Source organism: Sminthopsis crassicaudata, chromosome 3 (genome assembly GCF_048593235.1).
Source record: "Sminthopsis crassicaudata isolate SCR6 chromosome 3, ASM4859323v1, whole genome shotgun sequence".
Taxonomy (NCBI): domain Eukaryota; kingdom Metazoa; phylum Chordata; class Mammalia; order Dasyuromorphia; family Dasyuridae; genus Sminthopsis; species Sminthopsis crassicaudata.
Genome location: NC_133619.1, coordinates 197,680,095 through 197,708,077, shown reverse-complemented (window position 1 = coordinate 197,708,077; position 27,983 = coordinate 197,680,095). Strand labels below are relative to the sequence as shown.

The 27,983-nt window shown below is 31.1% G+C and overlaps 1 protein-coding gene across 1 annotated transcript; it reads left to right on the top strand.

Annotated features, from left to right (window-relative positions):
• The first annotated feature begins 430 nt into the window (after nt 1-430).
• POU1F1 (POU class 1 homeobox 1) lies at nt 431-27,983 on the top strand. Its single transcript, XM_074302014.1, has 7 exons — nt 431-572; nt 896-898; nt 4,398-4,466; nt 21,511-21,735; nt 23,846-24,010; nt 26,327-26,387; nt 27,788-27,983. The coding sequence occupies exons 1-7, from the start codon at nt 431-433 to the stop codon at nt 27,981-27,983; spliced, it is 861 nt and encodes a 286-aa protein (XP_074158115.1).

Below are 27,983 nucleotides of genomic sequence, written 5' to 3'. Positions count from 1 at the left end.
ATGCCTATCTAATGTTAATGTTTTTGTTTTTGTTTTTTTAAATCTGTTGTTGGACCTACTTTTTCTAAACTACTGCATTCCTCTCTAAAGACTTGACTTGTAGAAGCTGTCAATTATGATCTCAGGTTTCTCTTTTACCTCAACAGGCCATCCTCCCTCTCTCTACCTGTTAAATTGGGTGTGAGTTCTGTTTGGATAAGAAGGAAGAAGGCTTTGGGCTTATATAGTAAAACTCCTGCAGAAAGAACATTAAAATGTAAGAAGGGATTTCCAGGCAATATAAATACCTGCACATGCCCTTTCTATGCTCCAGAGCCCTCATGATGTATATATGCAAGTAAGGAGAATTGAGATAGCACTTTGTAGGATAATAACCTAAAGTTCTAATCCAGCAAATAGAATTTTTTTCTTTTCTTTCTCTGATTTGGGGATGAGTTGCCAACCTTTTACTTCAGTTGATAGTTTTGTTTCTTTGAATTCTGAATCTTCTGCTACTCTGCCTCTGATAATGCATCACAGTGCTGCTGAATGCTTGCCTGCCTCCAACCATGCTACGAATGTGGTGTCAACAGGTACTGACTTTATTAATTCCAATAACATTATTTTTCAGTTAGAGTCATTTGAGAATTTAAGCTTTAAAATTTACATCATTCTAAATTTATTAATAAAATTCAAATGTACTTGAGGAAATAGTAATGGTTACGCAGCGTTACAAATTAAAGCCAAAAAAAAGAAAAAAAAAACCTGTTAAAACACTTTTCTCAAACAAAAATCATATCTAAAGGAAAATTATATTATTTAGCATTTTTCTTTCCCATATTAATTTTCCTTTATATATGATGCTAAATAATGTAATTTGTGATATAGGTGATAAAATTCTGGTTTTGGTTATTAGCAAGTGAAAATGAATTTGTTATATCATGATTGAGTAATTATAATTAGAACATTTGTAACCTGATGGCTATTTTAAAGGAAAATATTTTTTGTATAACATATATCAACTAAATGAACTAATGTCTTGAAAATGGCAGCTAAAAAGTAATATGTCTCATTGTTTTGGGAAATTGATCTATTCTCATAAGATTTTACTTTTACTTTTAGCTCCAATTACACTATATCTTCTTAAGTCCTGAAAATTCATCCCCAAACCAGATAACAAGAGAAATGGCTATATGATATACATAACTGTTTTGAATTGATTCTGATGATGGGGGGAATTTAAAAAGAAACAGAAAACATAAGGATTTTTTTTAAAGCAAAGTTTAAAAAAGAGTCAATATATCTGTAGAACTAATATAAGTGTTTAAAATTGTATAAGTCCTAAACTATAATCATCCTCCATAGTGAATAAACTTATAAGTTTTAAAAAATATTTTCTACACTTTTGTCCTAGAATTGACCAAATCTAAATAACACAAATTATATTACAAAACTAATAACTCATGGGCTCAGCATTACTCATTTTTATTTTTATTGTGCAGTGATATAGTTATATGTCCTAAAAAGTTGATCTATAAAGCAGTCAAGTCCATAAAAATATAAATTGCCTAACCAGCAATATTGGAAGAATAGATTGCAATTTTCCCCTTTCTGAAATATACTTAAAAGGTTTAATTGGAAAGAAATTAAACATTTATGTTAATATAAAATTAAAAATATTTGTAGATACATTTTAAAATTTCTGAGTTTTTCAGAATATGCTTTTATGATAAAGTTCATAGTCTAAATATAAGTAAGTAAACAAATACATTATTGACCACTGTTCATTCAAATCCAAACCATACTCAAAACTTCATTGAAGATTAAGATATCTGGGTTCTGGTGAAATATTTTTCTCATGTATAATGAATTTCCTGTGCTACCAAGTTTTCAAGATAGAACATATAATCATGGATAATTTTACAGGTCAAATTAAAAGAAAATTCTATTAACCCAATAAATAGCATTAATGAAAATACTGAAAAAATAAATTTCATTTAGAGAAAATGGTCAAAAAGTATAGTTATTAAAACAGCTGGGGTTTTTTTTTTTCTTGTAAAGTAATATTGGATCCCGATATATACTCAGTCAATGGTAAAAATGGAGATGGTAACACTGTGACTTTGTAATACTGTAGCAATGTAGAAAGACCTTCCATGTTGCCTATTTGTGCATAAAAAGAAATATAAAACTGAGGCAATTATCTATATGATTAACTAAATAAAAAGCCTGCTTTTGATTGATTGATTGATTTGTATTAGAATTTCATTTTATTTTTAACTCAGAGAACAAAACTAGCATTTACATAACACAGAATTCTTGATTTATTTTTTTTAATTCATTAAATAAAGCTATGTCCCAGAATAATTTCATGTGTTAAATTTAAATGTAGTTTATCTTCATTCCAAATTTCAAATCAAAAGAACATAAAAATAAGCGAAAACCCAGAAGGTTGTTAGAATGAATTGTAAACAAGACATGTATGTATGAATACGAAAAAGTGGTTTAATCTTTTTTTTTTTTTTTAACTAGGAAAAAATTCACTATTTCTCAAAGAATATAATAACTTGGTGGGAGTTCTATCTAAAAATCTAGAAACATTTCAAATTATCTGAGGCCAGCCCTAGCTAACTTTGAAAAATCTTATTATGCTGGCTACAGGGTATTGAATTTTTCAGCCACAAGACAAATATTTCTGTCCACAGCAAACTAAAAACAAAAACAAAAAACTGTCTTCTAAGACAATCTACATTGGCACAGTAAATACATGATGCTTGGAATACTGAAATATTAATGAAAAATCCTTTTTTTGTTGCTAAAATGAAGCTTTGTAATTAGTTATTATTGACAGCAAAATATTTAGGCATCTAATTATTTGTATATATTTGTTTAATTACTTATTTTCCTAAACCAGAGAAAAAAATTTAAATTTGTCAGACCTTATTATTTAAAGGTGAGTTAGATTATATTTATTAGTTGAAAAAGGGGAACTCATCTATACTATAATTTTTTTTTAAATTCAGATATTTGGGGGAAAGGATGAGAGGAAGAATGTTCTTAGTTAATTTTAAAATCCTAAATTTGATCTCAATTTAAATTTCCCTAATTTTAAACTTTATATTATGTCTTATACTTTTAATTTACAATAAATTAGTATCCCTTTTTAAGGGAAATCAAATAATATCAAAATTATAGCAATTAAGATACAGTAATCTATAATATTCTGTATTCTTTCTTATACTCATTTCTGTTTTTCTAAAATTTGATAAGAATTTTTTTAATGTGACATGATAGGTAGGAATTAGGATTCCATTGGTATAGGATTTCCCAATAGAGAAATCCCTTTTACTAGTGCCCATCCATACACTCCCTTATATTTTTTAGACTTAGAGTGTTAACCTGAAAAGGTGAGGAGCCAGTATTAATATAGCCAGTTATTTGTCAGATGGGGCTTGACGCTGTGTCTTCTTGACTCTGAAGCTAGCTTCCTATACATTTTGTAACTTTGACTTTGGCAAACATGATAAAGGTCTCAAGTTGCATAATTAAATCATATGAACTCATCATTAATTTTGAATGAAGCAGTATCTATAAATGATAACAGCTTCAAAGATCAAGATCAAGCTACTCAGGTCATTTTAGAACTACTTTTAATAATTTTGGGAAGATTTTGCAACCAGAATGGACAAGTGTCCTGATTCAGTTGTATGGCTACTAAGATTATAAGTAAATTAAAATATGTAAATACCCTATATATCATTGTGCCCAATAAATTAACATCAGTGAAGTTTGTTTGTTTTAATATCAGACTTTTTATGTGGTTGTTTTTTTTTTCCTAGCATTAACTATATATTGAATAAGTTTATTATTTTACTTTTATAGGAAAATTTTGTAAGAGATCTAGAAATACAATTTATATTTTTATTGTAGGATATTTTAATTACCACTAAACTTAATAGAAAGAAATATCACTTTGCAACTTATCCTTGCTAAATGAAGTTTGCTATATGTGCCAATTTAAAGAACATATCTTAGGTGATCTAATTATCAAAGTATTCCACAAAGCTTACCATGAGGAAGTTTCATCTATAAAATTGAAGATGACGTGGCATTATAGTGAGGTTCTACTCAAGTAAGACCTTTTAATGATTATCATTTTTGAGAAATGAAAATACCTTATTGTATATTATTTACAAGAGAATTTCATCCAATTGATGAATTATTAGCAATTAACTTTTAAAAATAGCATAACATTTACATAGACATAGATATATATGTATTATGTATTTCTGGGTTGAAAAGAATATGTCTTGAATCCTCATACATTTTCTTACCAGTCCCGTCTATTTTGTCTTTGATCCAAACTCCTAAATTTTCGCACATGCATTTCTCCATGACAACTTTTGGAAATACATCAGCAAGTCTTCATTATTCCGTACCTTCCTGCCATTATGGAAACCAACAGTCTACCTATGGGATGATGACAGGTAAGAGAGTATTTCTTTTATCTAAAATGAGTTTTCAGCAGATGGGATTAAGAAACAGATAAAGATTAAAGTTTCCAAAAATTACTAAGTGAGTTTAATTTGGGATATATATCTAGAAAGAGTAGGTATCACTTGGCAATAGTTCTCTAGCTATTTTTTCTAGTACTTAGAAAAACAATAATTACATAAATATAGGGAGCCCTAAAAATAAGAACCAAAAGAAATTACAAATTCATAATTTCCCTAGTTTTGTCTTTCTAAAGATGAACAGAAATTGGAAAAGAATCATTAGAATATTTTGTTAATTGTCTTGTCTTTGATTTCACAGGTTCATAGAATTGAGGCAGATTGAGATAAGACAGGGCAGAGGATTTAGAGTCAGGAATACATGATTTTGAATCTTGTTTCATGTGTGCATATGTGTGTTTATTTAGCTGTGACCCTCTTCATATGTGTATATCTGCATGACCTTTAGAAAAGTCACTTAATTTGTCTCAGTTTCCTCAACTGTAAAACAAGACTAAAAATAATAGTTTTCTCAGTGCTGTTATGAAGAGAAAGTGAATTAACAGATACAAAGTGCTTCACAAACTTTTTTAGTTTTTTAGTATATATATACTAGCTTCGTTATTACACTACATTTAGAAGTCATCTAATCCACATATTCTTACTGCAGTCAATATATGAAATTAAAGGAAAATATTTTAGGAAAAAATGTCTCTAGGTAGCCTATAAAACTTCATAAATGTATTTTAAAGTTATATGTTATATATTATATTATATATAATGCATATAATTATATATTATACATGCTTTTTATTTCAGCATGATATTTTTATAATAATTTATAATGAATCAAATCTATTCTCTTATCTTTCTGTGAAGTACTTCTAATATCATAAAGTTTTGAGCCTGGAATGGATTTTAGTTTTATTCTGAGAATGCAGAGCAGACACTCTAGTCTTCTCCTACTTTTTTGTAGACAGAGTTTTTCTAGGATTCACTTCCCTTCTGAGATAGGACCTTTCTGCATAGGCATTTCTATCATGAGGGAGCATGGACTTTCAAAATTGGGCTCTGTGGAGAAGGCTTTAGTGGTTGTTGTGTAGGAACTAGAAAATTGTTAAGTACCGATTTAGCACTTAGTAAAAACCTAATATTTCATTATCTCATTAGCACTTAGTAAAAACCTAACATCTCCCCCTTTCTTTTGATTTAGAACATGGGGTGGTCATGACCTTGAAACATAAATCCATCAATAGGGGAGGCATTACACATAATTACATAGATTACATAAACACATAGTAACATAGTAACATAGTAACATAATACATGCTAGAAGTATGTAACAAATAACGAGATCAAATAATCATAAATTGAGAATTTATAAATGTCCATAAGTCCATTGTCCATTAGTCTCATCTTGTGTTAGGAAATCCATTGATTCCTGCTGGTTTTTAAAGTTCTTTAACAGTCTTCTTATTAGTCATGCTCTTTCAGTGTCAGATGTTTCTTAGATTTTCTCCTTTGTTTTGAGGTCTTTCTCTTTTTCTGTCTCTCTCTGATCTAGCCATCTAGTGCAGAGATTAACTTTCTTTTAAGCCTAAGAGTTCTCTTTTCGATCCATCCCCACACCTAATGAACCTCTGAGAAATTGTAAAAAATAAAGACGTAACCTCCATTCCTTCCTTCCTTCCTTCCTTCCTTCCTTCCTTCCTTCCTTCCTTCCTTCCTTCCTTCCTTCCTTCCTTCTTTCCTTCCTTCCTTCCTTCCTTCCTTCCTTCCTTCCTTCCTTCCTTCCTTCCTTCCTTCCTTCCTTCCTTCCTTCCTTCCTTCCTTCCTTCCTTCCTTCCTTTCTTTTTTTCCTCTTTCTCTCTCTTCCTCCCTTCCTCCTACCTTCCTTCCTCCTTCCTTTTCTCCCTCTCTCCTTCCCTTCTTATATTCTATAGTCTTAGCTAACTATCCTTTCAGAAACAACCCCATTCTTCCAAGGTCAAGTTTCATATCCCTTTGGGTGTGTGCTATTACTTCCTCAAGAATCCACCAAGAATGTGAAGAAAATGCCTGCATCTAGCCTACCCTTTCACCAATTCTAGCAGGTCTCTGGAAAAAGCTTTCTCTTTGAAAAGCTGGTAGTAAGGAAGTATTACCGTATAATCCTGGACACGTCTTTTAACTTTTTAGTGCACCTATACACTTAGACTACACTCTAAAACTAGAAATTCCAGAAAAGGAAACTTCATTGGCAAAAAGAGTTTCCTAACCTGGGAGTTCCTATTAACCAATCAAGGCTACACTATACGCCTGTAATGCTTTTCCTCCTCAATTCAGATTATTAGTCTCCCTGACTTAACTTTTATTTTAACAATTTTAAATCTTTGCTTTTATGGGAAGTCTTCCTCAACCCCTCTTAATTCTTCATTCTTCCCTCTGTTAATTATTTTTTATTTATCCTATATGTGGAAGTTGCCTTCTTCCATTAATTTTTTTTTTTTTTTTTTTTTTTTTTTTTTTTTTTTTGAGGCTGGGGTTTAAGTGACTTGCCCAGGGTCACACAGCTAGGAAGTGTTAAGTGTCTGAGACCAGATTTGAACTCTGGTCCTCCTGAATTCAAAGCTGATGTTCTATCCACTGCGCCACCTAGCTGCCCCCCTTCTTCCATTAAATTTAAGCTCCTTGAGATCAGGGACTATTTCTTTTTTTTGCCTCTTTTTGTATCCCTGGCCCTCAACATTGTGCAAGGTACATAGTAGACATTTAATAAATGTTGATTGATTGCCTGAAGATTTATAAAGTGTTTTACTTTCAATAACTTTGTAAGATAAGGAGGAGAAGTATTATTTTTATTTATAAAGGAAAACTGAAGAAGAAAGAGATAAGGTGACTTGCCTGTGTCATACTTCCAATCAATAAATCAGTTGCTCTATTAATCAATAAGTGTTTATTAAAGACCTAGCACAGTGAGACACTGTGCTAGGCAATAGAAACACAAAGACAAAAATGAAACTGTCTCTCAGGTAAAGGAGCTTATATTCAATTTAAGGAGAGAACACAGAGCTAGAACTTTAATCCAGAAGTTTAGGATTAATCAGTTATTTATTGGCTTTGAGTATCCAATATCCCTCTATATGAGAATTTACAAGCCTATCTTTCAGTAGTGTCAGACTCTTTGTGACTTATAATTTGCCATTTCATTCTCCAGTTCATTTTATAGATGAGGAAACTGAAACAAATAGAATTTAGTGACTTGCACAGAATCACACAGCTAGTAAGTGTCAGAGGCTAGATGTGATCTCAGGAAGATGACTCCAGGCTCAGAACTCTGTCCACTGTACCACTGAATTACCTTTCACTGAAATAAGAGGTAATAATCCAAGTTCATGATGGGAGGAAGAGGGAGCAGCTGATTATACTAAAAACTGTAACTGGGTTGTTGTTTCTTTTTGCTATCACAGTAAGGAGTAAGAAAGACCTCAATACAAATCTACTCTCAGACATTCACTACTTGTATGGCCAGGGACAAATGACTTAACTTCTGTCTGCCTCAGTTTCCTCAATGAGCAAATAAGAATAATAATGTAACTACCTCAGTTGTTGTGTAGATCAAATAAGATATTTGTAAAGCACTTGATATAGTGCCTGTCACATAGTAGGGTTATTTCTTTTCCTACCATCAAAGATGAAAATAAACAGATACTAAATGTAACACCATAATATCTCATATTAACTGTCTTGGAAAATATTTCCTTTATGTGAACTTCCCAAATAATAAAGTATAAGGACAAAGATGTTTTTTATTTCAGTCATTTAGATAAAAATCTTGAACTATGATTCCCTTTTTTATTAGGTGGGAAAAAATTGGCTAGATATTAACCATTTCTATATGACTTGATATCATTGTTATGATCTTTAATTACAGAGAGACAGCATTGTATAGTTGATACATTTCTTAGACTTTGGCTCAGTTTGTGACTTCAGCACTTCCTAGTAGTGTGATCTGGAGCAAACCATTTAACTTTTGGGATTGTTGATGCTATATAAGGTTGTGTCCCATATCTATTTCAGCAAGATTGTAAGTCATAAGAGAATGGAATATAAATGGAAAGGCCTTTTAAGTGTAAAGGAATCTGTTCTTGCTGGAAAAAAGTGCTTTAACATTCTAGCTAAAAAGAGAGCTATAAAACTTAGCCAAGATAGAAGCTTAAGGTTATAAAAACTGTACCTGCACATTGAAGACTGAATCTGCAATATTAATGGATCAATGAATCCAGTAGAAATGCAGTTCCAATGAAAATCCAGCAGCTAAGTAAATTGCCCCACTCAAAGTGACTGCCCAGCCTGGTTCAGTAGCAGCAGCTCTCAGTGAAAAGCCAGTTCCATAAATTAATCTAGATTAGAAATTGGGCATATGCAATTCAGACACCACTCTCTTTGAAGAGGCAACCCAACAAAATATCAGAGGAACTTGTGCATCATTGATAAAGCACCATGCAACAACTTTCGTGATGACCCTTTGTAGAAAGAAAGTATATTGAGACTCAGATATTTAAGAGCTCTGAATTGCCTTGTCTATGGGTATTGCACAATAAATGATAGCTAAGATAGCTATTATTATATTTTGCACATCGTCTTCTATCATTATACATTATGTTACCCTCACAGACTATGTATTTGTGGGAGTATGTATTCCATATTTTTTGGGAAATGTTTCATAACTACTTCTCTTGTTATGTCATTTGAATAAATACAATTTTTAAAAGCTAAATAAGAAAACTGTCTGAAGGGGAAGATTACTGGTGAGTCTTGTGAGGTACTTTGTTAGGAGGATAGCTCACTCACAAAATGATCCTTTTGATCTTGAGAAAAGTTATCAACCAATCCTATGAGCATCTGTCCTATAGCCTATTTGTTTTTGTTGTTATGTAAAAACAATTGGGGTCAAGTGACTTGCCCAGCATCACACAACTAGGAAGTATTAAGTGTCTGAGTTCATATCTGAACTCAGGTCCTCCAGACTAAGGACACTATAGTGCTTTATCCACTGCGCCATCTAGCTGCCTCTGCTGGTGATCTATTTGTATTGAGAGAGTAGTTAGGTATGATAGTAGAAAGATAAATTAATAAGTAATAGTTACCGCCATAGACTGTTGAAGTATGTGCTTGATCCTGTAATAAATAATTCCAATCTACACTTAGAATTCTAAAATTTTTTTTAGTTGTTACCTGTTTTTTTTTTCCCTTTACTACTCTATTTAGACATCTTCCCACTTATCTTCCCACCCCCTTATTCTAATTTAATTTTTGAAAATAATAATAATAATACTCTTTTATTCTGACAAGCTACCTCTTCTATGGTCTTGAATATATTGAATTTGTGACATTTTCACTGTTCAGAGATTTTTTATTTTTGTTGATGAGTATTAGGTGTGTTATACAATTGTCAGGTACTGACACTGGTACTAAGTCAAAGCAAATTTCAGTTTTCAGTGTAATTTTAAGTAAACCTTTAGTTACCAAAGGGACCTACTTTCTACACTTAAGAACTTTACAAATTGATCACTTTTTCTTCTTTTGCTTATATCCTACTTCTTTCACTTTCAGAATGTCTCCCCCTTGACTCCAGTGGAATCACCCTTGGTAAAAGTTAAGTTTTTCCTGCAATTAGAAACCTAAGATATTTTGCTATAAAGAAATGAAAAGCAATTCAAAATATTTTCAAGTTGGATTTATGGAACCAGTTTTTTAATATTTTATTTTTCCCAGTTACATGTAAAACATTTTTTTACATTTGTTTTTAAAACTTTTGAGTTCCAGATTTTCTCCCACCCTTTCTCCTCTCCCTATTAAGAAGGCTGATCATCACACAACATCTCTATTACTTTGTCCCCAATATATTTCACTTTGCATGAGTTCACGGAGAATTTTATAGTTTTGCTGAGAGTATCTTGCTTGTCTTTTCTTATAGAAGAGTAGTATGGAATCAGTTTTTAAAGAAGAGAACTTTCCACAATTTTTTTCTCTTTTATTTAGTGTTCATTTATTTATGCCAGGAAATACCTGGCATTTCATCTTAATATTATAAAATGTAACTAAGTTGAAGACAAACATTTTTGAACTTACCTCACATGTGTTTTATTTAGAGGTACAATTAAATTTAGCTCTAAATATTTTTCCCTCCAAAACAGAATAAAAATTCAGCAACATTTATTCATCTATTATTTTATCATCCGTAATTCCTATGGAACCAATATTTTCACTAATTTTATGATACAATGTTCATAATGATGAAAAAGATGGAAAATCTGTTAGAGCTTGAAGTGTCTTCTGAACTAGCAAAGAAAGTATCCCTAAATTTAGTAGAAATTTAACTTTTTTATTTATGAAAATTGGTTATTTATATATAGAAAATTTTTTTTCATTAACTAGAATATATTACTTAATACCAAAATGATTTTGTTGAATTCTATAAAGTATGGTTTTAGGTTGAGAAATATTGTATGTTTATTAATTCATTCAGGCCTTATAATAGCTTTATGATATAGATATTATTATTATCTCCATTTTATGGACAAGGAAACCAAGACACAAAGAACTTAAGCAATTTGCCCATGATCACATAATTACTGTGTGTGAAGCAGATTGACATTCAAGTGTTCCTGACTTCGAGTCCTGTAGTCTGACACTGTACTAGTTAACTGCCTCTCATCCATACAAATATAACTAAAGAATGTATAATGTGAAAGATTGAACATAATTTGTTATTGCTATTGTTATTTTTCAGTAAAGTCTGACTCTCCATGACTCTATACCTTCATATAATTCACTCACTGGATTGCACAACACAATTTATATATCTTGATAGTCAATAACTGCTTGCCATTCATTTAATAAATAGAGTAGTTGCTGACAACACAGTCATATCCTTTTCATTTGCCTTTCTTCTTTGTAAAGCATCTGGTACTATAGAATTGATTCTTTCTTACATGTTACACTGTGCCTGGTAATATAATTTAGTAGCAATTGTAGCTACTAGTATGTATTGTATTAAGTTTTGTACAGTACTTTACATACATTATCTCATTACATCTTCATTTCAACCCTGTTGGATGGGTACTGAGATATTTCCTTCTCTCCAACCCCCAGCTTTTTACAGTTGAGAAAACTAGAGTTCGAATTAAAGAGAAGGAGAAGGCAAGGGGGAATATAAATATTTTATATAGCATCTACTTACTATATACTAGGCACTATGTTAACACTTTACAAATATAATCTCATTTGATCCTCAAAGTAACCCTGCAAGTTAGGTGCTATTATTATTTCCATTTTATACTTGAAGAAACTGAGGCCAATAGACTTGTCCAGAGTCACCCAACTAATAAATATCTGAGGTCACATTTGAACTTAGATCTTCCTGGTTCCAGATCCAGTGTCACCTATTAGTGACCTTATAGTTTCGCAGCTAGTAAACAGTTGGGATTCCAAGAGGATTTCAGACCAGTTCTCCTGATTTAAATTTCAGTTTATTTCCTACAACACTACTCAGTCTTTCAGGTGGACATCCTTTCCAGGGGCCAGTCCTTATTCTCCACTCTTTCTCTTCTTTTAACATTCCCCTTTTAAAAGGAGCCCAACCCTTTCTGTAAAAGCAATCAAAAACAAATGGGTACTTTAAAATTTATGAGTGTCTCTTGAAATTGTAAATAAGATCAAAATGCATTTTGAATCTGTATATGTGCCTTTATTTAGAAACAATAGCAAACCGTAGCATGGCAAGAATGATTGGATGTTATAAGTATTATTTTTAGAGAGAAATGGCATTAAAGTTCTTTATAATTTAGAATTTGTCAAAATTTTGACACATGATTAGTATTGTCATTTGCTACTTGACAAATTAAAGGTCTAGAATCTGTACTCCCTGGCCCCCCAGTTCCACAGAGACTGCAGAAATTGAGTAATCAAACACAGAATTTCAGATATAAAAAAGAAAGGATATAAAAATACATAAATGGAAACCTAATTCTGTCATTTGAAACCTCTCCTTATTCCCAAGACATTCGGGAACATAGTCACTTTCATACAATCCCAGAAATCATTGTGTCATCTACAATAAAGCTATTCTCAGAATCACATTCTATATGAAAATGAAGATACCAAGAAAACTATATTTCAAATGATATGAAATTATTTCATTTTAATGTTGTTATTTTATTGCATGTACTGTGAGGGTTATATATAGTGAAGACATTTTTCATTAGTAAATAGTACTTTGGGACAGAAAAACAATCACGATGTGATACATTATATAGGTTGTCTTGTTAATTCAGTATATTTCTGCAGGACAAGAGATTCTGTCAGTATAAGCACAGGGTTGTTTTAGATTTTTACTTTTGTCACAGTGTGATTTATCAATATGGAAACTCCCTCCATCAACGGAGATGAGCAATTCATCTGCATTTAATCTTTGAAAGCTCTCTGCAGCACTGAAATATTAATTGCTTTGCCTATTGGTATCTCCTAGTCTGTAGTCAATGTAAAGATTAAACTCAGATTTCTGTTAGTCCAAGGCCAGGCCCCTATTTTAATCCCAGCATGGTATCAGCTTCTTGAGCCTTAATTTTTTTCATCATTACAAATAAAACATAAGGTCAGGTGGTCTTTTATGTACCTTTCATCTCTTTTGGGGATTCAAAGTACTTACTGTATGGTTTACTATGTTTAGGATTCTTTCTGTATTTCTTCTTATTTTAAAATTACAGATAATACAGAAAATATTGATGAAATAAGGGAGATACAATGTTTAGATAATATACAGTGCTTATCCTCAAGCATTTTATAATCTGGAAGAAAGATATGACATAAATTAGATGCATATAATATTCAATTCTGAACAATAAATGCATTGAGCAGTTATAAAACATAATGTTAGAGGGAGGCCTGAAAGAGAAAGGAAGGGGGAAGGCACTTTGGAGGAAGTACCATTTGAAATTATCTTTTTAAGTACTATAATAATGAGGAGCTTTAGAAATTCTATATATTTACTATGACTCTTCTAAAGGAAAACAAAACCAAGGAATAAGCTTAATTCAAATTTTTTAATTGCTGCCTTCCATTCTCATTATTTGATATTGTTGTTTAAATTGGGTACATTTCTTTAGCATTTTTTGAAAAACAAAATGGTCACATAAACAAGTGCCCAAATTTAATGGCAGATGTCATTTTAACTTTCAGGGGGGAAAGGAACATACTTTATGTTGTTTCCTAACAAAATTATAAAATGGATTAAAGATGTTTTATTGTTTGTGAGTAATTAGAAAGCATAGGTTTATTGATAATAAATCATACTAAGCTAATTTTCTTTCTTTTTGACAAACTGTAGTTCCTTGGGTACATAGTATATTTCCTAAATATTTTCTATATTGTACATAATTTTAAAGCATAAAGAATATTATTAGTTTAGAAAGCAGATCAGGGGAATGCCTATAGATGAAATGATAGTGAGGGCAGCATGTACATCACTGGTTGCATTAATTAAATCAAAAGACTAATTTTTCAATCTCATCCCCTAATTATACAGACTTACTGAAATGTTGCTAGTAAATTTATAATTTCCTGGTTTTCAATCAATTAAGTCTTCAGATTAAAATGTTACATTTTTATATTTTCAATAAACTAGCTCAAAACATTGAAATTCTTCATTTGAAAGATTTTTAACATATTAGAAAAAGTATGTTTTCAATATAGAGATGAGAGTTTTCATAGGTGATACACATTATATTTTGCAACAATATCAAGTAAAAATAGAAATGTTTCCAAGCATCCCTTTTCAAAATGTTTTTTCCATGCTGTGAGTTTTTTCCCCTCAAAAGTATATTACTTTTTTACTCATTGTTAGAATATCATCTTTATATAATCTATAAATATATAGAAAAATAATATAAATAGACTCCACCAATAACATTTTCCAATGAATAAGTGGTCAAATGATATGAAGAACAGCAGATTGTTATTGACAATTTATAAAAATTGAACCATTTATTTATAATAAAAGAAAATTAACCAATACAATACTGATGTTTCACCCTATACCCCCAAAACTTGACAAAGTTGACAAAATTTGCGAAATGTCAGTGATAGAGAGGTTATCAAAAGGCAAGCACACTGATAAATAGTTACTGAAGTTGTAAATTGTTCCAACTATTTTGAGGGACACATTTTTTGAAATTACTCTTCAAATGGAGACTAAACTGAGATAACTCTCAGAACCCTTTGTTAGGCATATAAAACAAGAAGGTCAAAGATATAAAAGAATAAAAATGTTTGGAAGATTTTGTTTGTTTTGGTAGCACTTTCTAAGTAAATGCTTAATGGTGAAATATTTTATTTTTCCATTACTTGAATCTATAACTGCAAACGTTTTGACACTGTTACATATCTTTTCTCCTTTTCTTCAAATACATATTTTATTTGTTCTGTGTCTCATTTAATAAATTTATGAATTCTGATAATTTTATGAATGTTGAAATTAAGCAGGTATTTTAAATACTCAAATGGAATTTCATCATTTTGAAAGGTTTTCTTAAATGATTAACCAACAAGTTCACAAGTATTTATTAAGTTCCTATTGTATACCAGGAAGTATACTAGAAGAGTTTTAGGTTGATAAAGGTAATTTCAAGGATTGGAAAGATGACTAGGCTATCTAACTTATTTTTCAGCATTTAGCAGTGAATACTCTACAAATGTATATATGTCGTAAACATAATACTATGTAGAGATATGGAGATAAATCCTTAACAACTGCTTCTCCAAAAAGGAAAAAAAAAAAAAAAAGGAAATCACTTTCTTAAATTTAGATAATAAAGAAACCAAGCCTTGATTTATATGTTCACACTAAAAATTTAACAACCAACTCTGAGTTGTATAAGTTGATTCTCAAAATCCAACACAAAGCTTAATGTGGTAAGAAGAATGGAACAAAAGGAAGGGGTTAAGTTGTGAAAGGTTTTAAATGTAACAGAAAAAATATTTTATTTTGCTTCTAGGGGCAATGTATATTACTGGAGATTATTGAGTAACAGGATGATATGGTGCTTTAGGAAAATCATTTTGGTCACTGCATGGAAGATGATTTGTAGTAAAGAGAGATTTGAAGCAATTATACCAAGCCAAAGACTATTGCAATAGTCCAAGCATGAGGGCATAAAAGTCTGCCTCAGGTTGGTGACAGTATTATGAGAAGGCAATGCATTCAAGAAATGTAATGAAGGTAGAAACAAGAATTGGCCCATGTGGGATGGAATCGAAAATGACTCCAAGGTTGTAAGCCTAATAGTTCCTTTGACAACATTAGGGAAATTTGGAAGAAGGAAGGGTTTTGAAGAAAAAAAAAATGAGCTTTTTTTTTTTTTTTTTTTTTTTTTGGATACTTTGAGTTTGACATACCCACAGATATACAGTTTAATATGTTCAGTACGCTGGTAATGATTTCTCATTAGAAATCAGGAGACACGTTAGGGATAGATATGTGGATCTGTGAATCATTTACCAGGAGATGAAAATTAAACTCATGGGAGCTGAGGAGATAACCAAGAAAAATAATATAGATTGAGAAAAGAAGAAGATATAGGAAAACTCTTGGAGGAAGTCCATTGTTAGTGGGTATGACTTGGATGAAGATGTTGCAAAGGAGACAGAGAAGCAACCATCCAGAAAAGTAAGAGAGTCAGGAAAGAATAATGTCACAAAAACCTAGAAAAGAGAGTCTTTGATTACTAAATTATGAAATTTCAAAAAAATAATGCTTCAGAGAAAACAATTACCTTTTACCATGAAAGAGACAAGAATTATAATAAACCCTAATTAATAAAAAATTATTTTAGGAAAATAATTTGTCAAATTGATACAGCTTTGCAGTTGCAATAAATAACAATTAGTAATAATGATGATCAATAATAATGTAAGTTCAATACTGTACTCAGTTTCATTTCTTTAAGTAGAAATTTCATACCTTAGTAGCACCTTGAACCATGAAGTAGTCAAAGGAAAGACATTAGCTTATTTTTATTTTTATTTTTTCCTGAGGCTGGGGTTAAGTGACTTGCCCAGGGTCACATAGCTAAGAAGCGTTAAGTTAGATCTGATTTGAACTCAGGTCCTCCTGAATTCAAGGCTGGTGATCTATCCACTGCACCACCAACTGCCCCTTATTTTCTTTAAAGATCACACAGCATATAGGCACCAGGGAAATTAGTGAAGAGTTTTATCTGTAAAATAAAGACATAGTAATTTTGGAAAAGAGGGCACTAAAAATTAAGGCAAAAGGTAGAAGGTGATACTTGTTTTGAATCTTGAAAGAAATAAGGGATTCTAAAAGTTAGAGGTGAGAATAGAGTATATTACAGATAAGGGATTATCTTCCCCAGGATTTAATGTGGCATATAACATGTACTTTGAAAATATTTATTTGACTAAGTGACTAAAAGACAACCAATGAAAACCAATTGACAGAACATGGAATGTAATATAGGAGGAAAGGAGAGGAAAAATGTCAGTTTAGCAAAGCCAGAGACTGGAGGAAGTGGTGTAATGTTACAATTCTAGAAAGTGAGGTAGCAATCAGATTTGGAAGAACTTAAAAAGTCAAACGGAATAATTTATATTTGATCCTAGAGGTAATTAGAAACCACTGGAACTTATTGAATAGATGAGTGGTTTACCTTTGGAAAAGGTAGAGTTCCTCATTTGTAGTAGTCTTTAGGTGGAGGCTAGATAACTATTTGTCAGTAGTGCTATAAAAAAGGATTTATTCTTTGGGGAAAAGTTGGACTAGTTCCTTTCCAGTTCTGCATTTCTATGATTTGAAGTACCTCATTTTGACAATGAAAAAATGATGTTTTCATCATTTTATTCATCATTTTAATGAGAGACAGGGAAAAATTAACATTTAATTATTGAGGTTGGAGTCGAGATGGTTTACTATTTTGAAATGATATTATAATGAAAAAAAAAAGTTGTAACCAAAACGATTAAGGTTACTCTCTCATTACTATAGTTCCCATTTTATTTTGAACTGAACTCATCCTGTCATCACCATCTGGACTAGTTATTAATAGAGATAAAGTGAAGGAATAATATGGACTACTAATTATCTTCCTCTGGACTCTGCAAAGTGGTGGTTGTCATTGCTGCTGTTGTTATCACTGTAAAACCTCATTCTTACACACTGTTTGTCCCTATTCATGTCATGGTTATGTCAATTATAATAAAATTTTCCTTATGGGTGAAGAGGATTTGTGCAGTGCTAAATAATAAGGGTAAAAAAATCATTCAGAAAATACTCTAGTGAGGGAGATTGGAAGGAAAGAGAGTATACAAAGGGAGTATACATATTTCTGACACTGAATAATGTGGCCTATTTTGTCTGAGCCACTGTTTTCATTTGTTTTTAAGGAATCAAGCTCACAACTCCAATGCTATTATCAGCTATTTCATCTCAGTGTCACATATTATAGGCTTGTAGCCTGTCCCATTCCAATGCAATGAATGAAATCAGCTTTGTACAAAGCAAATGTTAGGCTTTTCTTTTTCCACCTTTATTACTTTAAAGCAATTTAAATCCCTACTCAAACTTCAACTAAATCCTAACACAGATATATGGAACAATTTTCTGATTATATAGTGGTTACTTACTCAAAAGCAATGAATATATTTTATGTTGTAGGGAATAATCAAAAAGTTCCTAACTCTGTTCAAGTAGCTATATATGCAAACAGGTATTGCCAGTGGATAGAAAATGTTCATAACATCCTTGGTCATATGTTCCTAAATAATCTTTAAATAAGTAGTTTATAGAAAGATTAGAAAAATTAGCCCTATATAGCTCTAAAAACAAATGGTATTTAACATATGGCTGATATTGTCTTTGTATTGCAGCAACTAGCACAGAATCTTGAATTTAGCAGGCACACCAAAAAGATTTGTAGAATTTTTTTCTTTTCTGTTGGAATGTTTACTTGTCACATGAACGTTTTTCTTGCTGTTGTTGTTTTTGAGGTTAGTTTCAGAATGAAAATGGTTTTGGTGAAGAACACAAATATTTTCACTTGTCAGATAGACAATGAAAACATTGTGTGTTCTCTCCTGTATTAGATGTCAGGAATGGCCAAATTCAATGCCCTTTTAGTACTAATTGACATCTCAGATACCTGCTGTTATCTACTATATTTTTTAATTTTGCAAATAATTATTAAGCATTTATGATATTCAAGACATGCTTTTAAGATTTTATTTTATCCCTTTATATCATATTTTGCATTATGTTTCAATTAGTAAGCCATATCTCAAAAATCTCTTGAAATACAGTGGGGTAAAATTATAAGTAAATACTGTGTGCCTGAAAAAGTTAATTTGCTAACAAAATCATATATTAAAAAGTGCCATTACTCGATTAAACAAACTATGCTCGTAAATATTGGCTGGTTATTATATATCTAAACATAAAGTACATATAGTATATAAAGTACCTATACTATAAGCAATTTCATGGACCAAAGACAGGGATCTAAGAAGGAATCAGGTCTGAGTCCCAAATTCTCCTACCAATTCTGCTTGTTTGGCAAATCATTTAACATCCCTCTGACTTATATTCCCCACCTGTAAACTAGACATAATTATATCTGCCTTGCCTAACTAATGAGGTTGTTGGGAGGATACAAATAGGTAATAGATGTGAGAACACTTTGAAAGATAAGTGGAGGTGGAACAGGGTTTGCTAATGACAGATATTCACAATGAATGTTAAGGAAAATTAGTTGGTATGAGTTAAGTATGGATTAATTACTTTAAATGACTTAGTATCTCTTAGAAAAACCAAATAAGAAATACAGCCATCTTAGGAATGAAACAAACTCATCTCATGAAAGTATATGAAAATATTATTGAAAAACAGGAATCTAATACTGAAGCATGAATAAAATCAGTTTAACATGTTATAGGTGATTAGTACTCATTTTACTAGAAGTAAAATTTGTAACACATACATAGTGCTATATGTATACATATTTATAATTCATATTTAACTCAATTAGTTTTGTCTTTTACATAATATATCCTAGCCAGATTTCTTAGCAATTTTTAAGTATTTACTTTAAATGCCACTTTCAAATAACTTCAAAAGGAATTTTCCAATATTATTTCTGCTCCATATGCCCGATTTATTTTATTGAGCTAACTGGATGAATACATGTCCAGTTCTAAATTTATGGTCCTGAGATCCTCTGAGTACTCTTAAGGTAGAAAGCATTAAGTGGAAAACTTTCTGAAAAATATAACATAATATGTTAAAATGGATTTTGTTTTTTTTTTTTAATATATGAATCTTTACATCTTTATCTTAAATTTTAACTTAATATACATCTTTATCTTAACTTTTCTTGCTTACCTTTATGTTACTTTCTTATTTTCGTTCTAAAAATAAAGCCTTCCATTATATAGGTGATTGTTTTTAAACTAATAGTTCATAACAAAGATTCCTAATTTGGGACTCAGAGATCTGTGGACAGTGTTCAAGTGTTTTATTAACTTAGATGAGGAAGGAAAGGTACATTTTTATTTTCACTAACTTGTACTTGAAATTTAGCATTATCTTCAATTATGGATATAAGAAAGCTCTATAGGCCTCAAGTATCTATGTATACAGAAAAAAAAGATTAAGAATCCTTGCTTTGTAAAAATCAGGGAGCCATGTAAAACTATTTCTGAATCATAAAAAAAAAATTGCCAATTTTCTTACCTACATGCTCCTTTTCTCAATTTAGCAAATTTTCCACATCACATTCCAGCAAAATACATGTAATGCAATACATGTAATACAATATTACACATGCTTTAGATTTCTGAATATATTTGTGAAACAATCAGGAAGCATGATATTCTGAAGAGAATATTTGAGTTATTTGCTGAAGATGATTTTTATTTCCTTCTTCTTTGGAAGATTAATTATTTACACTCTTCAGCAACAAGGCTATTTATTCACTATTTTTGTGCAATAGAATTTTTCGGAGTTGTATAATCCACAATAAAATGTAACTTGGAAGTGAAGGCTCCACTGATGAATGCCAAAAAATCATGATTGTAAGGAAAAATACAAACACAATGTAGTATAATTCTGTCAATCAAAAGAAGAGGAGACTGAAAGTATTATTAGCAGGAATGCCTTCCCAGGTTTCACATGTAGTAGGTGATGCCTACTAAGGAAGTGGTCAATACAGAATGGCAATAATAGTCTCAAATCCCTTTATGCAAATTTTCTGTTTAAGGCAATGGAGTATTTTAGCACCTAGAAAATTAGAAAGGATGTCTTTTTCTTCTGTCTTATTCTTTGTTTGTTTGACCCTTTTTAAATGGTTTAATTTTTCTTAATAGTTAACTCTTTAATGTTCATGAATTGATCCTCCAATTTGTGGTTTATCCAGAAGTGTTCCTTTTCCTCTTTCCTACTTTTCTTGTAAGTCATTAAATTGATAATTAGAAAGTGATTTAGTTAATTCTAATAATCATCTCTTAAGAAATCTGGCAATTTTATATGACTTTTCAAATTCTTTACTACTTTTTAGTCAATGCTAGAAACTTCTTGTCAACATTTAAAAAATCTTATTTATTTTTCCTTTTCCTTTTGACTAGTCATGATTTTTAATTTTTAATTTATATTTGAAATTTTAAAGTTCCTTGACCTTTATTGAATGTTGTCTGTATTCCCCTACCCTTTGCTATTTATTGAAAGCAAAGTTACTTCTATATAATTTCAGAAAAGCAAAATTAACTACATTTTAAGCTGTTAGAGCTTAGATAAATGGTGTGTGTGTGTGTGGATGTGTGGGTGTGGATGGGTGTGTATAGCAAGTCCTGTAACAGAGTACTATTGGTACTAATACTGGGAGTGGTTGTAGTACTAATAGTATTGTAGTGGTGGTGGTAATGGTGAAATGAAAGATTATTTTACCCAGTTCTTTCTTTCTTTCTTTCTTTTTAAATATCAATCTAGCAGGTAGCTTAACTCCTTGCCTTTATAAGTTTCCTGACCATACCTTAAGTCATGGGTTTCCACCCATGCACCAGCCTCTCTTGGGAGATGACCCCACAGCCATTGACTTTAAGCAAGAATTCCATCGAAAAAGCAAATCAGTTGAAGAACCAACTGATATGGATTCTCCTGAAATTCAAGAACTGGAAAAGTTTGCTAATGAGTTCAAATTGAGAAGAATTAAATTAGGTAGGTATGTGTTTAACCAATCATGGTTAAATTTTGTTCTGGGTCTCATAGGGTTCTATGAAGTATAAATATTCATATCCAAATATACAATCCTAATATGTTTTAAAAAGTTAAACAAATCCTTTTTCTTCCATATTGCTGTGTCACTATCATGGTACACATGTGAATGTCCTGACTGACACTCTAGAAAACACTAACAAAGCAAAGAAGAAATAATGTCAAGTTCTCAATAATCTGTATGTGTTGTAAAATAATTGCCTGATTCTTTGCTATGATAATATGCCAAAACATTGGCACATTTGAGATCACTAATAATTACAAAACAAGAAATATTGTTACCAACCTCATGGGCAGGTTAAACAAATATTGTGTAATGAACTTCAGAGTTGATTTTTTAATGGAAAGATCTGGAAAATCATTGCAAAAATATGCTATCCTGTTAATTGGGGTTCACTGTGCTTACGACATCATGATCATAAAGATGTAAAATGAAAAAAGTAAGAAGAAAAATTCTGAAATGCTTTTATTAAGGGGGGAAACATTCAAACAAACAAAAAATGTTCTAATTTTAAACAAATTTAAACTTACACTAGTGGTAGTGTAAGTTTAAATTTGTTTAAAATACCAAAATTCCTTCCTGTCTTCTTCACCTGGAAATTTATTAAAGAATGGAAGGAGCTACAACCATTGCAACATTTTAGTTCTAAAAGTAGCTATAATTAACAATTTGCACTTGCTTAAAATGCTTAAAATCCAAAAAAGAAAAAAAATTTTGTTCATATCATCACATAATGATCATTCATAATCTAGAATATAATTCCCGTCTTTGAACTAATAAAATTTTATTTCATGATGACATTCATCATGGTGAATCATAAAGATTCTTTTTTGCCTTAGGCACAAAAATATTATGTAATTACAGGTAATTGTGAATATAAATAGCAGCTGGTATCTAAACAATATGGAATTTCAGTTTTCTGTTTATATTAATGGCTATTCTTCTGCTTTTCACATTTTATCTCAACTTGTAATAAAAATTAGTTCTAGATCATTATTTTACTACATCCCTCTTGATGAAAGATCAAAAATAATTTCCAACAAATGGAATAAATATCCTCAACTATGTCTTGAATTATGATATATGATTATAGTTTCCTAATAAGCATGTTATATAGAAAAAGAAGAAGTGATGCTTTCTACTACTTATCAGTACCAGCACAACAGCACAATTCAATTTTAAAATATTTTTGTTACATCATTTTATCAAAATGGGTATTGGGTATTATGAACATTACTCAGCATAATATTATCATGATATGTTAACCAGTTTAACCAATCTATTAACCAGTCCAGAACAAGATCTTTGGTTTAAGATGACTTCATGAAAGTGGTGGCAACTTCGTATTCTATTTAGCTGAATCATATAAATGGAAAATATAGCAAAGGAAAATTTCTTCCCCTGCAGTGGAGAAAAAGTATTCCATTTATTTGGGCATAACTTGATATTTTCAAAAGAGGATCAATGATGTTTGGATTTCAAACTCTTGACCAGAATCTGTTAAGTAATCCAAAGTCACCATTAATTGTTGGCACAATTAATAAACATTTAATAATAGACAAGGGAAGATAATTGAAGTTTTTACCAATGGCCAGTGTGTTGTGGGGGAGGAAAGAAAAGGCACTCTGGAATTTAAAAATATATATTTTAGTAATTATTTCAATGTAATTGCTTTCACTTGAAATCTTGTGCATTTTTATGCATTTAATGATAATTACTGTTATAGTAATCATTATCATTTGTATAGTTCTTTAAGACTTGCAAAAGTTTTTTACAAACATTTTATGTGAAGTAGAGACAACTCTTATTGCCATTTTACAGATGAAGAAATGTAAGCAAACAAGCAGAATGACCCAAGGTCACTCAGCTAGTAGGTATGAGAGGTTGGATTCAAACTCAGAATAAAATAAAAAAATGAAAATAAAAATATTATTCTTGTAAAAGATTCATAAATCTTTTTAATGTCTTACAATGGAGTCCATGACACACACAAAAAGGTTAAGAACTTAGTAAACTTAATAAAATAACATTGTTGTTGTTGTTCATTTACAGGCTATACCCAGACAAATGTTGGGGAGGCTCTAGCTGCTGTACATGGCTCTGAATTCAGTCAAACAACTATATGCCGGTTTGAAAACCTGCAGCTCAGTTTTAAAAATGCCTGCAAACTAAAATCAATATTATCCAAGTGGTTGGATGAAGCTGAGCAAGTAGGAGGTACCATAGCTACATTTCTGCAGTTTCTGGAGTTTTACAATAATAGAACTTTCCCCCTTCTTTAATGTTAAAAATGCTTTTTAAAATGAGCATTTTGCTGTCCAATTTTCTCCTTGAAAAGAAAGAATTTAAATGTAGAAATAAATGTTTTGAAAGGAAATAGCATTTAACAATGAATTAATGAACTGTTTAGAAGAAAAGTATTAAATATAAATAAGGAGATAAAATTATAATTCATTCAAATTGTTTCTCTTCTACTTTTTAAGTGTAACACATGAAAATTATAATATACGAGTATGTTTTTTCAATAGTATTTTATTTTTCCAAATACATATATAGTTTTCAACATTCATTTTTATAAGATTTTGTGGTTTGAATTTTTTAACTTCCCTTCCTTACCTCTACCTTCCCCAAGACAGTAAGCAATCTGATAAAGGTTAAATATTTGCAGTTCTTTTTAAACATAATTCCATATTTGTTATGTTATACAAGTAAAATCAGACTAACAGGCAAAGGAAAAAAAAAAACACGAGAAACAAATAACAAACAAACAAACAAAAAGTTGAAAAATAATATGCTTCAATCCACATTCATTCTCCATAGTTCTCTCTGAATGCAATTGGCATTTTCCATCCTGAGTCTATTGGAACTGTCTTGAATCACTGCATTGTTGAGAAGAATCAAATCTATCACGATTGATCATCACATAATCTTGTCACTGTGTAAAATGTTCTCCTGGTTCTGTTTACTTCACTAGACATCATTTCATGTAGGTCTTTCTAGGCTTTTCTTAAATCAGCTTGCTCATCATTTCTTATAGAACAATAATATTACATATTTATATGACTTTTCAACCATTCCCCAACTAATGGGCATCCATTTAATTTCCAGCTCCTTTCTACTACAAAAAGAGCTGCTAGAAACATGGGTTCTTTACTTTTTTAATTATCTCTTTGGGATATAAATCTAATAGTAAGACTGCTAAATCAAAAGGCATGCACAGTTTTGTAGCTCTTTGGACATAGTTCCAAATTATTCTTTGGAATGGTTGGATCATTTCACAACTCCACTAACAACAAAACAATGTTTTCCCACATCCCCTCTAGCATTTATCATTATCCTTTCCTGTCATCTTAGCCAATATGATAGGTGTGAAGTGGTACCTCAGAGTTGTCTCAATTTGCTTTTCTCTAATAAATAGTGATTTAGAGCATTTTTCCCCCTGACAAGTAGAAATGGCTTTATTTTCTTTATCTAAAAATAGTCTGTTAATGTCCTTTGACCATTTATCAATTGAGGAATGACTTGTATTCTTATAAATTTGGGTCAGTTCTCTATATATTTTAGAAATGAGGTCTTTATCAAAAACATTGGCTATAAAATTTCTTCCCCAGATTTCTACTTCTTCTAAAGAAGCTGCATTGGATTTTTTTACATAAAACCTTTTCAATTCAATATAACCAAGATAATCCATTTTGCATTTCATAATGTTCTCTAGTTCTTCTTTGGCCATAAATTCCTCCCTTCTCCACAGATCTAACAAATTACTCTATTAATTTACTTATATCACCACTCTTCATGTCTAAATCTTGAACCCATTTTAAGCTTATCTTGGTATAAGGTGTTAGATATTGATCAATGTGATACTATTTTCCAATTTTCTCAGAAGATTTTTTGGTCAAATGAGTTCTTACCCCAGAAGCTGGAATCTTTATGTTTATCCAACACTAGATTATTATAGTAATTGGCTATTGTGTCTTATGTATTTAACCTATTCCACTGATCCACTACTCTATTTTTTAGTTTGTACTAGTTTTGATGACTGCTACTTTAAAATACAGTTTTAGACTTGTTATAGTTAAATAATTTTCCTTTGCATTTTTTTCATTAACTCTCTTGATAACGAATACTTTCTTAACTTGGCATTAGGTTAAAGCATCCCACAATGCAAATCTTTTAAGTAAAAATAGAGTTGCTTTTGAGATAGCTTATTATTAAATTGCACACTAGTGGTGAAAAAAGAATCAAGTCAGAGTAGGGTTTGAAGGGATAGAATTTGAAAACATGTTTTAAACCCTAAAATAGTTATTTTTATATGCAAATTGCTAAAACAGGAAATAATTATAAATTTTATAGTTTTACTTTAACAATTTCCCTAGTAATAATTTTATTCAATCTTAAATAAGCTATTTGGCACAAACATAATGATATTTAAAGAAATCATTATGAGGTTTAGTTCTACAATGTTTTAAAGGAATTGAATGTCATAGTTGTTTTTCTTTCTGTGTCTTCTTTCTTTGTTCTCCATAAATACAGCTTTATACAATGATAAAGTGGGGGCAAATGAGCGGAAAAGGAAAAGGCGAACAACCATAAGGTAATTATCTATTTGAAATACTAAAAATTGCCAACAAAATGCAGTCATTTATTAAGGGCTAAAGCATATTATTATTATTTTTTTTTTCTTTTGGCCAAGTCTGCTACCTTCTGGACTTTAGCAGAAGTGCTACCTCTAAAGCAGGAAAAAAAAAAAAAAGGATCCCCTCTGGTGCTTAAAAGCCTCAAAGGTTAACTTTCAGTTCTTTTAGCAAGGTTTAACCTTACATGGTCATCTGACTAAAGAAAAGCAATTTTAGTTTTCTCCAAAAGTCAGCCAGCCATACAATAAACACTTATTAAACTGTGTCAGACACTGCTAAGCTCAAGGCTTTTGTGTCTCTCAAAGAGACACAAAAAACTAGCCCTTCCTCAGGTGGCTCACAATTTAAAGGAGAAGTGAAAAGTTTGTTAGCTCTCCAGAGTCTTAGCTTAGGGGGACTAAGCTGTTTTAGAACAGAAACCAGTTCACCTAACTAGAGATTAAGTCTCTGGACTACTTCTTCCTACGGCTGAATACACATTCTTGTTCTGAAGCCTTGATTTAATTTGGCCTTAGAAAATCTCCTTTAATTCCTGTCAGTTTGTGATAGTCCATGTACATTATCAATTAAACCATTTAGAAAAATACACGCTGACAAACTTCAAAAATTATATGTCTGATGTATCACAATTTCTCTCAATACCTTAAGATCCTCTGGGCCTCACAAGCAGATAAAAAGCAAGAATTAAAGGGGTATGGGGATAAAGCAAGGCTGTTTTATTGTTTATGCTTCAATTCCTCCCTTCTAAATTCTTGACTTTTACATTGAATAACTGGTAACAAGCCTCTCTTTCTTTGAGTTACCTTATGCACAGGCAGTGCATAGTTTTAAAGTTGAAAGGAATTTTAGAGATCACCTACTTTAACTTTGAATCTCAGAGTGTTTATATGACCTTTCCAAGGTCACACAGAGAGAAAATCTGGTATACAAACCCAGATAAAAAAAGTATTAGGGGATAGGAAATTGTTTTCCTGTTTGTGTTGCCCAAGTCACTATATCTTTCAAATGATTTAAGTTTTTACAAAAGTTTGACTAAAGATTCAGTAGTGTCTAAATAAAAGTTATTTCCCTTGTGAAGAATGTAATGTCCTTTTATATATAAAAAAAAAAGGAAACTGGTGATCTATGATCCTCTTGCTCTCTTCCTGGCTTTTGATAGAAAAGAGAAGTTCAGTTTTGACTACCCTGCTTTTACAAACTTTAGAGGAGCATATTAAGAACGGTTCTAGAATTGTAAATATTTTCAAGTTCTTAAAAATCATTTTCAGATACTTCTTAGGAATTTAACACCAAAAGGCATAGATAATTGGATCTGTCAATTCTCATTTAAATAAAACAATTTTATTTTTTCCCCCAGCATTGCAGCTAAGGAGGCCCTGGAGAGATATTTTGGAGGACAAAGTAAACCCTCTTCTCAAGAGATTATGCGGATGGCTGAGGGCCTGAATCTTGAGAAAGAAGTAGTGAGAGTTTGGTTTTGCAATAGAAGACAGAGAGAAAAAAGAGTGAAAACTAATTTACACCATAGTTCATTTCCCTCCATTGTTAAGTAA